This window comes from Oreochromis aureus, linkage group 3, assembly GCF_013358895.1.
Source record: "Oreochromis aureus strain Israel breed Guangdong linkage group 3, ZZ_aureus, whole genome shotgun sequence".
NCBI lineage: Eukaryota > Metazoa > Chordata > Actinopteri > Cichliformes > Cichlidae > Oreochromis > Oreochromis aureus.
This window is the reverse complement of record NC_052944.1, coordinates 3,875,344-3,892,622: the sequence shown is the minus strand read 5'-3', so window position 1 is coordinate 3,892,622 and position 17,279 is coordinate 3,875,344. Positions and strand designations below refer to the sequence as shown.

At 35.8% G+C, this 17,279-nt stretch overlaps 1 protein-coding gene across 1 annotated transcript; it reads left to right on the top strand.

Moving 5' to 3' along the window:
* The first annotated feature begins 11,705 nt into the window (after positions 1-11,705).
* LOC120435395 lies at positions 11,706-16,402 on the top strand. Its single transcript, XM_039604929.1, has 11 exons — positions 11,706-11,738; positions 11,859-11,998; positions 12,596-12,740; positions 12,837-12,880; positions 13,022-13,051; positions 13,370-13,414; positions 15,017-15,061; positions 15,179-15,199; positions 15,301-15,445; positions 15,628-15,699; positions 16,056-16,402. The coding sequence occupies exons 2-11, from the start codon at positions 11,948-11,950 to the stop codon at positions 16,163-16,165; spliced, it is 708 nt and encodes a 235-aa protein (XP_039460863.1). The 5' UTR covers positions 11,706-11,738; positions 11,859-11,947; the 3' UTR covers positions 16,166-16,402.
* Positions 16,403-17,279: the final 877 nt, after the last annotated feature.

The following is a 17,279-nucleotide window of genomic DNA, read 5'->3' as shown; positions in this document are numbered from 1 at the left end:
AAAGGTCTAAAAACAGCCTCAACCCTCCCAAAGACAAACTTTACACACGTCATCTTTCAGCTACAATCTTTGTTGCAGGGATCTTCTGCCAAACAAGGCTGAGAGAAGATTTCTTACAGCTGTCATGTTGATGCTGTTTCAAACACACTCATATATTAGGGCTGATATCAGGGCTGCACAAGTTCTTTGTGTTTGTGATCATGAATAATAGAAGTGTGCCTGTTGAAGATCATGTTTGACTTTATACTTTTCTGAATAGTTTCTGGGATGCTTAGGACTCAAATTGCACTGCTGGAAATAGTTGATTTTGATGCACATGCTGTTTTTTTGCAAATTTGCATTATAAATATTTATTTTCATTTTTCCAACAGGATATAAAAATTGGTGCATCTCAAAAATAAAACTATGAAGACACTCAAATTAAATTTCCTGTTGTTAGAAACTATTTTGTGCAACTTTTTTGTATTTACAGTTTTGAGGAATTAACCTCTTAAATTTCTCTAACTAGAAATATATGTTTAAAAAAAAAAACGATTTTCAATTTTTTGTAGTTTATTGCACTTTTTTGCAATTTATGTAGTTATTATAGACTTAATGGATACATATTATCAAAATTTGGGTTATAACGGTTATATTGATGTATAGCAACTTGAAATGCTCCCAGAAATGGCACTACAGCATGTGAAAATATGAAGATAACTCTGGCAGACTTGGTTCTATGGTAGGTCTTAAAGAGTTAATATAGATTTTCAATGCAGGCTTTTGATGAGCCGCTGGGTTCTGTGTGATAATCATCTCAGCATTTTACAATAGAATAGCTCTTTATTAGCTCTTCATTTATTGTTATTGGACATGAAACAAGGAAGCTGTGTTTCTCATTGGATGTTAGTTTCATGTTCATCAGGATCATTTTCTAAAGAGCTGATATTGAGACCATTTACTGCACTGGCTGCACATTCTGTCTACATTTCTCTGTATGTGCTGTGTTTGTCTTTGGTTGTCTTTTCATATTTCTCCATATTGACACAAACTGTGAACAGCAGTAGATCTACTCTTCATCTGTTTTAGGCCCAGTGGAAGAGCTGAAGCAGAAATGGTGTCATTAGGAGAAGAAGAGAAGAACAAGTCCGGCGAGGAGGCAGCAGCTCTTAAAGATGAAACACAGCAACTTAGCCCTGAGCTCAGAGAGCTTCACATGAAAAAGCTCCTCAAGCAGATCATGTCAGAGGTTTGTCATCAACAGGAGGAACTGTTCATATCATAGAATGAAGGATGCTGTCAGCTGGATGAAGAAGGTTATTTAATGGCAAACGTTCACATTGAAGTCAAATTGTTGTGGTGTTGAACAGATTCATGGACTGATTGTCTCCAGAATGTTAGAAGAGCTTCAATGAATCATTAGAAACAACTTACAGCTGCACAGTTGTGTCAAACACATCTTTGTGTCATTGTGGGATTTTTGTGTTTCTACATGTGACACACGTCTAAAACATGCACACAATTTGAAGACAAACAGGGATCATTTGTTCCCACAGCCAGATGCTGAGAGCCATTTCCTTGTAGTCCTGTGTCTATATATATGTACCATTAGATGTTATTGGGATGATCGTCAGCTTTGATAGTTTCATGTATGTTTAGCTGGACGGCTGTTTGATCCTCCACATGTTTAAAGGTGTCCAGTCCTGAGACACTGGGGTGGAAACAGCTGTGATGTCATTGGACTGTCACAAAGACAGAAGTGCATGAAGTGAGCAGCCAAGGAGCCGCTGATGTTTTGGATTCAACAGCATTTGAAAGGTTGACACAGACACATTTGCACATAGAAAGCTGAATTTGTCATATGCCACAGTGAACTCACTGTTCAGTGTTTTTCAGGAAGCTTCTTAACTGCCTCTGCTGCCAAACAAGCAGCTGATGTCCTTGAGAAGAAGCTGAAGAAGTCTTCAACAACAAATACAGGAAGTGGACTTTCAAATACTAGATTCACTTTAGACTCACACAAGAAATGACTCAACTAGCTGTGTTTGATTGACTCCTTTGACTCTATGAAAGTTCAGTGTGTGTCTGTACACAGACTGTTGTGTTGGACTATTATTCAGTTGTCTGCTGAATGTTTTCAAATGTCTGCATCTCAGTGTAGATGAGGCTGGGGTCATGGGAGGCCACCATAGCAGTCTCTTCAACATCATGACATCATCATAAATGCTACTGGACTGTCTGATGGGCTGACGGTGAAAAAGCCGTCAGCCTCTGGAAGGAAACAGAAGACATTTCAGAGGCTGCAGCAGATTTCTTTGATTTGGGGCCTTTTTCAGCTTTATTGGACAGAGCAGTGAAGATAAGTGACAGCAAAGCAGAGGGAGAGAGAAAGGGGCGTGGTCAGAATCAAAGCCAGGCCAGCTGCTCTCCACCTCGTGGCACATGGTCACCTGCTCATCCTAGTGAGCTCCACCAGCAGCCCTTTCACACAGTTTACACTGTCAAACACTGTGTGTGGACCTCAGCTAACAACAGGCTACATGTAAGTCTGGACTACATGCTTTTATATTGAGGCAGATTTTTCACTGTTTTTATTCCATCAGCAGCTCAACATCATGAGCAGCTTTGACATAAAGACATCAAACTCAAGCTGACTTTAAACTGGATCTACTTTTAATACAGGGGCTCAAAAACAACTCACATCTTTATTATATATCAGGACAGAAAGTCATTTCATCTCAAATGGAAAACAGCTTTATTTGGAATAATCAGCACTATCAACTGGTTTGGGATCTCCATCAGTTTCATGTCTTTACAGCTTCTCCAACAAAGTTCCTGTAAAATCAGCATTTTTGTCTTTATTGGTTTGATAGTGATTGATTATTCAGTCCCAATCTGCTGTCATCTAAAGAACAAAATGATGTTTCTATGAGTCAAAAAGCTCCAGATGTTGTTCACAAAGAAAACAAAGATTAGGAACTTAAACACAAAGTGTTTGGAGCCAAAATGTTCCCAAGCTGCTCTTTTTGAAATGGCAGAGGTACAGTGGTGTCTAACAGCACACTGTGGAAGGCAAACATGTTCTTGTTGGATGAAACTTCATGAATCCTTTGTAGATTTCAAATAAAGTGGTGCATTATCCATGGATACGTTCCATTCCTGTTCAGACCTGCTGGCTGTCAATGGGCTTCATTCCATTTCAGACTGCTGGTGGTCGCTGTGATCTAAACTCAACATGGCTCCTGTGTTAGAAGAGCCTCTGATTTTAAAATATGCACACTGAATAGTTTCTTTGCAACACTATGGAGCTACCAGCCCAGTATATGTAGCCCACAGTAGATGGAGTTATCAAGCTGCACTGACAAACATCAGGACTCATGTGATCCCTACATGTGGACCTTTCACACATGGATCCAAGTGCAGATTCAACTCTGCATTACATTTGACTTCAGCTGTTACACACTTTCATTTTCTAGCTGTGTCACTTCCTGCTTTTTGGATCAGAGAGTTTATCCATGTCCACAAATGTTTGGCTGCATATTTGTATCATCTATATTTTCCAGTCTTCATACAGCCGATATTTCATGTGAACTCCAATCTGCCACCTGCCATCACGTTTTCAGGGTTAACTCAGTGTTGAAATGTAGGACAAACAGCAGCACATGTTCTCTAAATGTTTGCAGTCATTTTAATGAAGCTGATACTACATGAGACATTTTCCACATTTATTGTCTTTGAACAGAGAATAATAAAGCCATCAAACATATACAGGCTGTGCAAATACAAACTTCTGTGGTGCATTTGATGACCTGCAGAGGAGAACAAGTCGGGCTTTTCAGCCCTAACACAACCTCTTTGTCCTCAATACTACAAAACCTTAAAAGGCTGATCTGCAAGTTTGCATCAATCACCAACACAGTTGTGTTTGTTTCTAGTATAGTTATAAATAAGGCGATCAAATATCTGCTGACTGATTAGATCCAGTATCTATTACAGATGAACTGGATATCACAGCATGTTGTTAATCCGTCATATCAAACTAAACAGTGTTGCTGGTGTAAATATCCTCCAATAAAGTCAGATGAGGGCTCCTGTTGCCAGGTAACGATGATGTCACACTGGATCTTCTGATCTTTAGCATCGTAGCGCTCGGAGTCTGATGTTGGCTCATGTGTTGTCATACACCAACATGACGTTCTGCTAGTCAAGGCCTCACCTTAACCCACTGATGCTGATCACACAGACCCACTAATAGAACTGTTTGATCAGGTTTATGCAGCGTCACCATTAATGTCACATTTAATCAGACACATTTACATTACAAGCCCACTACAACCATACAAACATTTAAATTACATTATACATCTGCACTGATTTAAAGTACCACTATTTTAACCTGATTCATTTCTCCACCTTAACAGTTCATTCCTCAAATGAAGCAAAATATTTGACCCTCAAACAAATGTACCAACAAATAATTTAATATTTATTTTCCAACTTTTACACATGAAATCAAACAAGTGTATTTAACAGTGAAAACCAGAGTGGAAGCTGCTCATATAGAGTCCAACCCAGGCTAAAAGGAAGCTGAGTAGAGCAGCATCATCAAAGTGTCGGCGCTCTGAACACGGTGCAAGATCGCCATCTGCAGGACAAAACTAGTTTTCCTCCTCGTCAACGTCAAGATGACATCATCGTACAACAAAACATGAAGATCAGGTGACATGACTGTCTGAGAGGCGGAGTTAAACTGTGGCAGGTAAGCATGTGGAGGAGGAGCAACAACTGCAGCATGACGCTGGAACATCATCATACAGTAAAAAAATACATTTTTCCCGGCCAAAATATATTTAAAATATATGGTAAATATATTTTGTATTTGTGATGCTCCAAAAAATATATTTTTGAAATTGAAAATATATTTCTTTCAAACCAAAATACATTTCAAAATATATTTGCGTTCAAGAAAATACATTTCCAACCTTACAGTAGAATGTATATCAAAGTATCCCTTATTTAAAATGTATTTAGTGCAATAATAATAACAATAATAAAAGTAACAACATCTGCATTTAATCACATCTACAAAAACAGTTGGATTCAAACAAAACAGAGTCAAAGGTCTAGCAAGAATTAGGTTATTTATTCATTTGCTTACAGTATTTCACACAATATTAGCATTCACTTGACTTTGAAATTATTTATCAGTGATACAGTACACAAAACACAACAACTGCTATGTACACTTTAGTTTTTGACATTATATACAATATAGTACTTAAAGAAACAGTCCACTTTTTTTGGAAATAAGCTCATTCTCGATCTCCCCCCGAAATAAAAAAAAACTGAGTTTGACCATTAAGTCTTTGACCAGTGTGTGTCTGATGAAGGCCACAAGCCGAAACGCGTTGGTCAATTATTAAACCTGTTCTTCGTTTCTCAAGTGTTGCTGGAGTTCCTGCTTTTTTAATTCTTTCATCTTCTCCATGCACCTTGGAAGCAGGTGAAGTTGTGCCAGGATTTTTTGCTGTGATTTACCATTAAGTCTTTGGTCATTTTTCAATGCAATGCTCACGGTCCCTTCGGATTCAATGATGTATGCTAAGCTATGTTAAAAGTGTTATCACCATACAAATCAACTGTATGGATTCCAAAATGGTCAGACTCAACGCATTAACTCTGAGGGAGTGTTCCTTTAATGATGCAATATATAGCACTTAATGACTTAATGTAATGTATATCTGATGTTTTACCATTTAATGTTTAATTATGTATGTTTTTTTTTAATGAACTGGTTCAAAATCACTTCAGAAAAATACCACATGGCACTGAAAAAAATCATGTTTTCTCATGTTTAACCTTATTTAAGGAATTCACACTGATTAATGCTTCTAAAAATGTAATCAACTTTTAGTTTTTCAGTGTGAATGATCAGACATTTGCATTTGATCTCTGCAGCAAGAATACCTGTCAGATGCCCAAGATGTTTTGATACTGGTTCAAAATAACTTGGATTTGAGGCACAGAGACTATGCTTTGCTCGTTCATAGAATCTTCCAATGGCATAACACGTCTCTCCACTTTCATTTTGACATAATACAAATCGTTTAATGTTAAAGAAATTTTGATCATCATCATTCAACATAACAGTGAATGAATTACGTTTGAGTACACAACTGTAATCTTCTGAGTGAAACACCTCGCCATTTGTAATGATTCGTTGAAAGTACTGTACTCTGCTCCTTTGTACCCCAAAACGACTCAGTGCCATATAGTCATCCCTCCTAATTAATCGCACTTTAGGATGATTAAGTGCAGTGATACCATGTGTGCGAGTTACATGTTTTAACTGTTTAGGTCTTGTTAGAGATTCAAATATCTCCTTGCATTCATTTGAGGCATCTTTCAGTAAAGTCTGGCCATAAAATGGTAAGGCCTTCTGTAGCCAGAACATTTTTACAATCTGTAGCGCAACCCCTTGAGTGCTTTTGATCATGTCTAGTAGTTTAGCATTGTAAGACTCAAACACAAAGGCGGAATGAGCCCACAAAGGCCCCCAGTTAACTACACTTCTTGGTAAATGGAGGCAAAGATGGACATTATAAGACAGATTAGCTTCCCCATAGAATACCTCCATGTCTTTCACAAAATCTGTTAGAAGTGCCTCAGACTCAGTAATCTGCTCTCTGGTTATATTTTCGCCCAACAGAAGGGATACTCCCTTGACTAGTTTAGACCAGTGATTCAGTAGTGGTTCTGGCAATACACCTTTTAGTACAGGTAAGCTATAATAAAAGAGCCACATATACCACTCATGGGCTTTCCAAAATTTCCTCAATGTGACAGACCTTGGCACACGAGGTACATTACATGGCGGTTTAATCTTTAAAAGCATTTCATCTAACAGTTTTGTAGACCTACCTATATACCAGTGCTTTTCATGGTTTTCACTGTTTAACCACAGCCCTGTTACACTTCTTGCAACACCCAGAAGTACTGAATGCATATAGTCTGGGACAGACCCTTCGATAATATCAAAACTGGGAAGTCTACACAACATACTTGGCCCTTTAACACCCATAACAGCTTTACCAGACTGTAGCGCAGCTTCTACAAATTCATTAGTTTGTTCCTGATTGTGGAGTTGAATGTCCTTCTGAAAAGGATATACACGAGTGAATCCTCTGCCTTTTTCAACTACCTTTCCTTCATGAAGGCAGTAGGAGCATCCATATTCACCATTAAACTGTTTAAAATTCTGGATCAGAGGTCTGGCAACTGAGTCACTCATTAGAATTAGAGGGATTACTTTTGTATTGACAGAAACGCCTTTGTCATTTTCCCATGTGAAACCACTGTCCTGTAGGTCCACACACTCATCAATGAAAGGTTTTAAGAAACTTCTCATGTGAGGCTTCTCATCCCCGAACCATAGTCCACAAAGGAGTACATTATCCTGTCTTGTTTTCAATGGCAATTCATTAATGGTGCATAAAGGGGCCAAATACTACAAGGGACTTTTTAAAACTGGGACACCATCACAGCTAAATGTTAAGCTGAGGGTTTGAAGGGCCGTTTCTGAACCACTTAAAGCTTTCTGATACAAAAAACCATCACAAATGTCACTGAGAGAAGTAGATGTTTCTGTTTGCCTTCCTGTTAATTCATCTGTAATTCCTGGCATTCTCAAGAGATTTTTGATTTGATCTTCCAAGGAGAGGTATCTGAAAAAGTTATTGGTAAACCTACTTGCTTTGTCATAGGTGATGTTGCATTGAACACAATGAACTTGGTCCAGCTCAGCTGACATTATATTACTACACTGCTCACACACATAACAGATTTTCATGATGTCTTTTGTATCATCAAAAGCTTTGTAAAATGAATATTTTGTCCTGCATGCTGAATCACTGCCACCAACAAGATTAAGGATTTTCATGATATCTTCAAGACAGTCATTGGTCAAACTGTGTTTGAGCTTAAGTGCCAGAAGTAGTAGTTGATTTTGCTCTTTAGTTTGACCTGAATCCACTGGGACCTCTATCTGAACAGGACCTGCAGTGCACTCTTCATCATTAGTCATCGGCAGAGTTCTGTCTTCTGGAAGGGTGTCTGGGATTTCCTTGAAAAAGAGAGAGAGAGTGAGAATTATGGGTCCTGTAAACATCACATTACAAATCTTCAGTGTAAGAGCATCAGCCTAGTGGACTCATAGACGCATTTATGTCTATATTGGTGAGATATAGACATTATATCTCACCAATATATATATACTGTATTTATGCATCTCTTTTTTTAACATTACAGCAGACATTTGAAATTGGTCTTATTCACTAATTGTGCACTATTTGACATGTCCATTCAGTCTTGCCAAAATTTAAGTGGGCTTTGGCTGTCCAAGATTAACTCTCAAAATGAATGCTTAGTGCTTTCTTTCATGATAAATTCTGTAAGAATATATGATTGCAGTAGAAAGTAGAAATTACTGTAAAAATAATAATTAGAACAATGATTACTTGTTTTATTTTTTTCTATCAATGCACTAATTCATGAATATTCTTTAAAAAATAATGTCTAGAAATTTAATGATCTTTTTGATTTCATTTCTTGACTTGAAAATTCAACTAACTATGGTGTACTTATTTCAACAAATCTATAGTCCAATATTCATGATAAATCCAATTTAGATTTATGCATTAAAAGTGTTTTTATTACAAACAACCCAAAATGTTTGTATTCCAATACTAACCTTAAAAAGAGACCAATAAGATCATTTATTAATAGTAATATTAATCAGTCATTTATTATTTGGTATAACTGAAGTAATTAAATGCTAAGGGATATGATAAAATGGATGATAAGATAAAAAGGAAAAAGGAATAAAACTTTATTTTGGTAATCATCACCCTCAAGCAGAGATGGGCAGTAACGCGTTACTTGTAACGCGTTACTGTAATCGGATTACTTTTTTCAAGTAACGAGTAATGTAAGGGATTACTATTGCAAAACGGTAATTAGATTACCGTTACTTTCACGTAGGAACGCGCTGCGTTACTGCGTTACTAAAACCGTGATTTTTTGCGAGAACGTCTCATGACAGTGACGTAAGCGAGTGCGACGTTCGTGACAACAGCTGTCTGCAGATCATAATATATCGAGTGCGGGACAGAGTGTAGCGTGCAGCGTTTACAGCGTGGAAGTACTGACCTTATTTTGAGTTTGATTCCATAAAAGTGACAAAAACATTAGTGTCCCAGCGTGGAAGAAAACTTCTTTTACAGCGAAAAAACCCCTAAACTTCCAAGCAAGCACCGAGTGTACTATGACGTAATGTGAAACTCACAGAGAAACTCGCGGATTCTTCCACTGACCGCTGCGGCACACCTGCACCACGGTAAACCTCCGCCTACCCCAGTCCTGCTTTACAGGTGAAAATAGAGCAACAGGACCGCTAGTCTTTGATTTTATTTATTTTCTGCTGTGTTTTACTTGCATCTATTTGAAAGACTGAGTGTAAACACAAAAAATATTTTATTTTATGTGCTGGAATGTGCAGAAAATAGGTTTAAATGTTAAACAAATTTCTTCCAGTCAGAGAATGTTGCATATAATTTAATTTTTGCTTGATGGATAAAGTTAAAAGATTAAAACTAATAAAACAAGTTTTAAAAAGAGACTTTTCCATTTGATTACATTTTGTATGATGGATTATGCAGAAAAAGTAGAATTGGGCTGAAAGATCTATCGCTTTATCACCTATTCAGGTTGTAAATCGTGTTTTTAAAAAGTAACTAAGTAACTAAGTAATTAATTACTTTTGAAAATAAGTAATCAGTAAAGTAACGGGATTACTTTTTGGGGGAAGTAATCAGTAATTAGTAACTGATTACTTTTTTCAAGTAACTTGCCCAACACTGCCCTCAAGTTGTTCTAAACCTGTTTCTTTGTTCTGTTGAACACAAAAGAAGATATTTTCAAGAATGCTGGTAACCAGTTTCTTGTCCCTACTGACTTCCATAGTATTGTTATTTTATACTATGTCCATACTATGTCAAGATGGACCAGCAACTGTTTGATTATCAACATTATTTTATGTTAAAAGGAAATTCATAAAGGTTTAGAACAACTTATATATATATGAATTTACAAAAATGCAAATTGAACCACCAATTATATCATAAGGCATACCTTTTCACATTCCTTGATAACATTCTGAAGTTCTTCTTCTGCAACCTTAATTCTGAAAAAGAAAATATACAAGAAAGAAAATCTAAATTGCTTATTGCTATATTTGAACTCTAAGTGAACTGCTATTAAAACGATAAAGATGTGATCACTTATAAAGATGTTTATTGATCAGTAATAAGCAGATTAGACATAGCCTCGCTGTTTAAAACTCCAGATCATTCATTTGGGAGCCAGAGTACATTTATCGTACCTTATGCTATGGTAATTTATAAAGATTGTCATTTTTTCCTTAATATTTTCATTGTGGTTATTAATGACATTATATAAAAATTACTTAGAATTATGTTGTTTTAAGCAACTGCATGTCCTATTTTACAAGAACATAAGCTGAAAACACTAACTGTAAATCCTTCAATGCTATTCTGGAGTATTAAACCCCAAATATCTATTACACATTGGCTTTGTTTATTCTTGATAGAAAACAAACAAACGTCTTAAGCATGCAGTGGACGATTATTTGCCACTTTGAACGATTACATAATTGTGTCATCCTTAGTGATTGCCACTAGATTAATTGATTGTGCGGCCCTATGGCATTCGTTAATGTTAAAGAGTGAGGATATTACATTACCAACACACCTTTCTTTTTGTGCCCATCTCCGTTTGGTTCTTGAAGGAATTTCCTCTTCAGGATCAGTTAGATAACGTTTATACGAAATACTTTCAGGAGGCTCGCTCATTTTGACTCACATGTGACCTATTGATGAAATTAAAATTACATTGAAGAAAACATCGAGGATTGTAAAACAGAAACTGCAACATATAAAATAAATGTAGCATGTTACTGTGAAATATATGCTTACCGAGCAGTTTTCCAGGAGTTCGCAAAATTGCAGCGTTTGCTTCCGAGAGGGTCTGCACGCGCAATGCACACCTTAAGAAAAACTTTAAAAACTTAAACGTAAAGTCCTAAAACGTCAGTCTTTGTACGTCACAGGATTAATCGAAAAAGGTAAACACTTAAAACAATATAGTATGTTTTTTTTCTATGAAATCTATGCTCACCAGAGATTATTCAAAAAATGCAGCGTATTCGTTCTAGATCTGTGTAGGTTAATGCGCAGAGCAGAGTATGCGCATGCGCGTTGCCATTGTGCTTTTTATAAATTAAGATAAAATAAAAAGTAATACGTAAAAGTAAATATTTAAATATTCCCAAACAACAACACAACAACAGCAAAAAAAATCTGTTTGTTAGTTTTTGTTGTTTTTTTTTTTTTTTTTTTTTTTTTTTTTTAAATATAACCGACCTCTGAGGCGCAATTTCCGACAGTGAGTGGAATGGCGCGATACAGACGGGAAGACACAAGCGGATAATGTTCGCGTTAATTAAGTGGTCGGAAGATGGAAAGTTCTCAATTCTGCCAACTGAACACATTCGGGATTTTGATGAGGAGGAATACTTGGACGGTTTGGAGGAAAAGGATGTTTATTTGGTGGAGTGGCGACAAGGCGCCAAGGAGCCAAAAGGCGGTGGCCGGTCTATGAAGCCTCCATCATCAAGCTAGCAGGTGCCTTTTCTCCAATATAATATTACTTTATTGTCGCTATTTGTTAATCAAAATATGTAACTTAATCAATTTTATTATGATGTACTTTAGCCTTTTTTTTTTATTATTCTGCCTCCTCAGAAAGGGAAAAAACCTTGCAAACAAAACTTAAGGAAATTGAGGAACAACTACCCAAGCCAGAGGTGCTTAAGAGAAAAAGTAAACCTTCTATGAAACTCCTTGAGGCCACAGAGGTAGACGAACCAGCAGCTAAGAAAAAGGTGAGTGTTTTGCCACAGGTACACACACAAATATATACTAATATATATATATATATGTAACCCCCCCCCCCAACAGCCCTTTTGAATGTCTTTGTAATTCTCAGGTCTCAAGGTTGGCAAGTATGGTTAGAACAGACTTTTCCCCGCAGCACGTTGTGTAATAAACAACATAACATCCAACTTATGTAACATTTCATGCATCGGTTAAAACACTCGACTCCAGGTACACGATGCCCAGCTGGAAACACGTCACGCAAGTCGAGTTGCCCGAGATTCACATAATTTACATAAAATGTTAAATTTTTGTGATTTATGTCGTTATCAGGACGATAGATGTCTTATATCGGGATATGTGATTTTGGACACATCGCACAGCCCTAGTTGAAGGTGTCTAAATAAATTGTGAATTGACTGTATACATACACACACACATACATTTGTGCTTATTGTTTATCTTTTTGAGAATAAGAATTTATTAGTTAAACAATTTGTTATTCAAAATTTTTCCAACATTTTGCCACAACTGCTCTGAGATCATTCCTTCATACAGAATCACTAAGGTGGCTTTTAAAGAGAGAGTTTTTGTTTCATTTTTAGGCATACCCAACAGACCAACAAAACGATCTAAGGTTATGGAATGAAAAGAAAATTGAACATCTACAGCGTGTCATTAATCAGTTGAGAGAAGAGAACTCGAATCTAAAAAGAGAGAACGAGAGGCTGAAAAATGAAATACTTGAAAGTAAGTACTGTACTATTGCATGTGTTATGTGTGTGTTTACACTTGTTATATACAAAGACTATCAAAACCTATTCACATTTAATTTGACTTTCACAGAAATCCCACCTCTCCTTCAGGCTACAGAACATTTACTTACCAAGGTTAGACACAAAGCACAGTTATGCTTCACTAATAATCACTAATTACAATGTTCCAAATTTCCTTGCCTTTTTAATCATTTTAAGGCCTTCTGGAGGTTCTTTTGGTTGTTTAGCATTAATGTTTGTGCTTATTTATTTCAGCCCATGACAATGAATGCAGATCTTCCTGACGTAAGTGAAATCTAATCAATTTGTTTGTCATTATCATTAATTTTGTTGCTTTGTTGTTTTTGTGCAGTTTACAATCATATAAACCTAACAAGCATCAGTCAGCAGTGTGCGTAACCTAAACAGATTCTTGCTTTATTCACATAATATGTAGTTATATGTACTTGTACATTGTACCTAGGGTTGCAGCCACGTGGCACCGCCCCCATTGTTGTGATAGCTCTGATTGTACTTGTACAGTGCATCGGAACAGGGAACAGTCTGCCACATTAATGTATTTTTAAGCGAGTTGTTTCTAATACATCAGTTTTTCTCTTACAGATGTCAAAGTCTCAACCTGATGCTACCCTCCCTCATTCTCCTAAAGTAAGTATTAGTTGTTGTGGTTTTTTACGCAGTGTCTGTGTCACGTGATATTATGTCACATGTTAAGCATAACTATTGAAATAATAACTGTTTTATAACAGATTTCCCAAACACTAGCTATGTTTGTCGTCATTCACACCGGTACTACTAGTTATACATTGCTTAATAAGATTGTGTTTTTCAGCACGATATGTTTTTCACAGTAAAAAAGGGAAAAATTTGTAGATGGAAAAATCTCCATAAAAGCTCTTTGTGCATTTTGTTTTCTATTTGTTAGAAAATTTACTATTTATTCAAGTTTTTTAAGGTATCTAATATTTTCATACCTAATATCCATGATCTAAATATTTTAAGAAATAGTAGTTTGTTTGTCAATTGAAAGTGTGTAGATCTTGCATTATTATGGTGTTATTTTATGATTATACACTCAAAGGCATTAAATGGTCTTAAAATGACAATGACATTACTTGTCGCAATTGTTTATGGGGCAATATACCGACCAACAAAAAGTAGTTATTGTTGTCACAAAACAGAAGGTTTTATGATTGATAAATACAAAAAATGAATACATTTCATTTCTCTGACATTCATCTGATATTCAGTTACAATTCACACCACAGCTACCTGTACATGCAAAGTACTATACTGGAAATTTGAGACTGAAGAAGTCACTTGGATGAGTGTTTAAACGTTTCTCCCACAAAACGCTACGTAAAGATGAACAGATTCAACTTTTGGAGATATACTGTAAATTATTTTGCACAAATACCTGTACTATTAATAACACATTTACTATATTACTTTTAGCCTGTGGATTTAAATGCAGATATCCTTAATGTACGTTGTTATATCATGTTATTTTTATTGTTATTTATTTTATTTTACATTCAAATATCTCAAGCTTCTTAGTTAAATAAGCTTGATTGCTAGTACATAACGAATAGTTCACCTGTAGTCGGAAGGTTGCCGGTCTCGGTTGTTGTGTACCTTGCACTTCACCTACTACTGGTGGTGGTCAGAGGGCCCGGTGGTGCCAGTGTCCGGCAGCCTCACCTCTGTCAGTGCGTCCCATGGTGGCTGTGGCTACAATATAGCTTGCCATCACCAGTGTGTGAATGGGTTGATGACTGAATGTGTGAGCGCTTTGGGACATTTTTGCAGGATGTATATGGTGAATTTATATGCATAGATACAATCGTAGTGCTTGACACATGCACAGAGCAGTAGATTGACTAGGAGGGAAATAATTTCAATCAGGATGTTGATTGCTGGTGTCAGTATATATATTTTAGAGAAATGTTTTGTTTTTCACCCAAAATGAACTCTATTGCTTCAGAAGAGATTTTTTACCCTACTGGATTCTTATATATTGTTTTGCTTTTTGCTTGTTTGTTTGTTGTTTTTTTCTCCAGAACATGTATGCTGTACCTATTTACTTGAATTGTATAGATATATTTACGTCATCAAAATATGTCACATGACTTAGAAGAAGGTTTAGATAGTTGTGCAACATTGTCACATTCTGATATTTATTCAGTGATTTTATGGCGGTCAATGCTATGTGTCTTTTTTTTTTTAATCTTTAAATATTATCCTTTATAGGTGCCCAACTCTTCATGCAAAGCTTCTACATCTGGTGATGCTAAAGTAAGTATTTTGCTTCTGCTTTGTGCCACCGAGAAATGTCAATCTTTCTCATTAAAGTGTAAAGACTCAATCATCTAAGTTATTGACTTCGTATGTATGTATTTTTTTTATTTAAAGGGTACCAGTGATGCTGAATATGTAAGTAATTTTTGCTGAGAATTTAGGTAGGTGCATACTCAAATGTGTTTTTTAAAAACAATTTATATTGAAACACTCTTTTTATGTGATTGCAACCACAGGTGGAGATAGCACATGCTACAGGAGTAAAAATTCTTAAACATCAGTGGGCTGCTGCTCTTCAGGCCAAAACACCCACTTCAATGGTGCGTGTTCTTCTGATGGCTGCCTTCCCACTGGAGGTTTTGATCCAGAGCAATTTAAAAGGTAAACAGCTTTGAAATTTAGTTCCAATGGTTAGCTAACAGTATTTTAAAAAGCCTACTTCTCTGTCACCAGTTTCTTTACCAAAAAGCATAATGTTGTACTTCAAATGTTTAGATGAACAAAGATCAGATTTTTGGAAATCTAAAACTAGTCAGACACTCAAATGTTCATGCTTTTTATAGGACACAGCAAAACAGACATCGGCGCAGAGCGAAGAACTGCCCTTGATAAAGAAACCATGACAGCCATATATAGTAAGTGAAGACTGTGTATGTAAAATTGCATACTGCACAAGTAACTCACTTTGCAACAATAAAAATTGCACAAAGAGGTGATGATGCATTGAAGTAGTGTGACTCAGACGAAGAAGGTCAACAGATTGAATGCTGGAGAGTAAGGATAGATGACCAAAAGGGGTGTTAGTATTACTGTAATGTGAACTGGATAGAATTTCCATCGGGGGGAAAAAAAAGGTAAAATTATGTGTAAAATATATCTGTATCTCTATAAACGGAAATATCTGTTTCCTAAATGAAGCTAGCTAATTTAAATCATGTTTTTATTTTAACTGTGATAAAAGTACTACAACTGTGACTTTTGTTTGTTACAGTGGCAGTCAGGAAGAGGTTCCCCAATGTATCCAGAGGGGCTTTGGGGATTGCAGTCAATTCAAAGCTAGGGGAACTCAGACTGTTGGAGAAGAAAAAAGTTACATCTTAAGTATGTATTATGTTCACATACACATACACATATGTGTTTGTGTGTATATATATATATATATAGACATATATAGATATATATGTGTGTGTGTGTGTGTATTCCTCTGCTTGTTATTGATCAGTAAATATCTTTGAGTAATCACATCTTTATTGTGTTAATAGCAGTTCACATCTAATTCACAGTATTGTTATTTATAAGTGTTTGTTGCAGTTGCATTTTGTATAGCATAATGTATATGTGTGTATATATATATATATATGTGTGTATATATATATATGTGTGTGTGTATATATATAGAGAGAGATATAGATATGTATTTTTTTTATTATTTTACAATTTTTAATAATGTTATGAGAATAAAGTTGTATAATGTATGTTCCTAGCTTGATTTATATGCTATGTTTGTTTTAGATATCAAATAAAGATTTTCAGTTGTTACATGTGAATGTGTTTTCTTCGACTGAAATATATGAGGGGTAAAATATATTTTTGAAAGATTTTTAATTAATTTTCAATTGTATTTTAAAATATATTTTGAAATATATTTCATACGGTAAAAAATATATTTTACAATATATTTTGAAATATATTACAAAATATACAAAAAATGGCCAAAAAATATATGTGCTAAAACATATTTCAAAATATAAAATATATTTTAACACATATATTTTTTGGCCATTTTTTGTATATTTTGAAATATCTTTCAAAATATATTTTAAAATATATTTTTTTACCGTATGGGTCATTGCATTATACAGTTTCCTCTCTAACTGGATGATGCTGTGAACAAGAACAGCTGTGGAACCATTGGCCATTTCCCATAGTGTAGCTGAGTCAAAACAGCCCAAGTGCTGAGAGGAAAACATGATGATTTATGTAAAGTCATAACTGGCTGTAGCAGCTGACCTTTTGACCTGTGAGCTGCAGCTAAGCTTCTTTTTATGGTTCAGTGTTTAATGTTTAAACTGTTTATGGCTGCACACACGCACACAGTCAGGTTGTATACATGTTGAAATGTTAAATACAGTGTGGCAGCTGACCTTTGACCTTTAACCTGCGAGCTTCAGACTCATTGCTGGTGTGAGGTGTTTAATACTATTGAAGCTTGCAG

Excerpts from the sequence above, each read along its gene's own strand:
- LOC120435395 (XM_039604929.1), top strand. The coding sequence starts at position 11,948 with ATGAAACTCCTTGAGGCCACAGAGGTAGACGAACCAGCAGCTAAGAAA. Across the intron at positions 12,741-12,836 it reads GAAAAATGAAATACTTGAAA|AAATCCCACCTCTCCTTCAG; the intron begins GTAAGTACTGTA and ends TGACTTTCACAG. Across the intron at positions 15,062-15,178 it reads CTACATCTGGTGATGCTAAA|GGTACCAGTGATGCTGAATA; the intron begins GTAAGTATTTTG and ends TTTTATTTAAAG.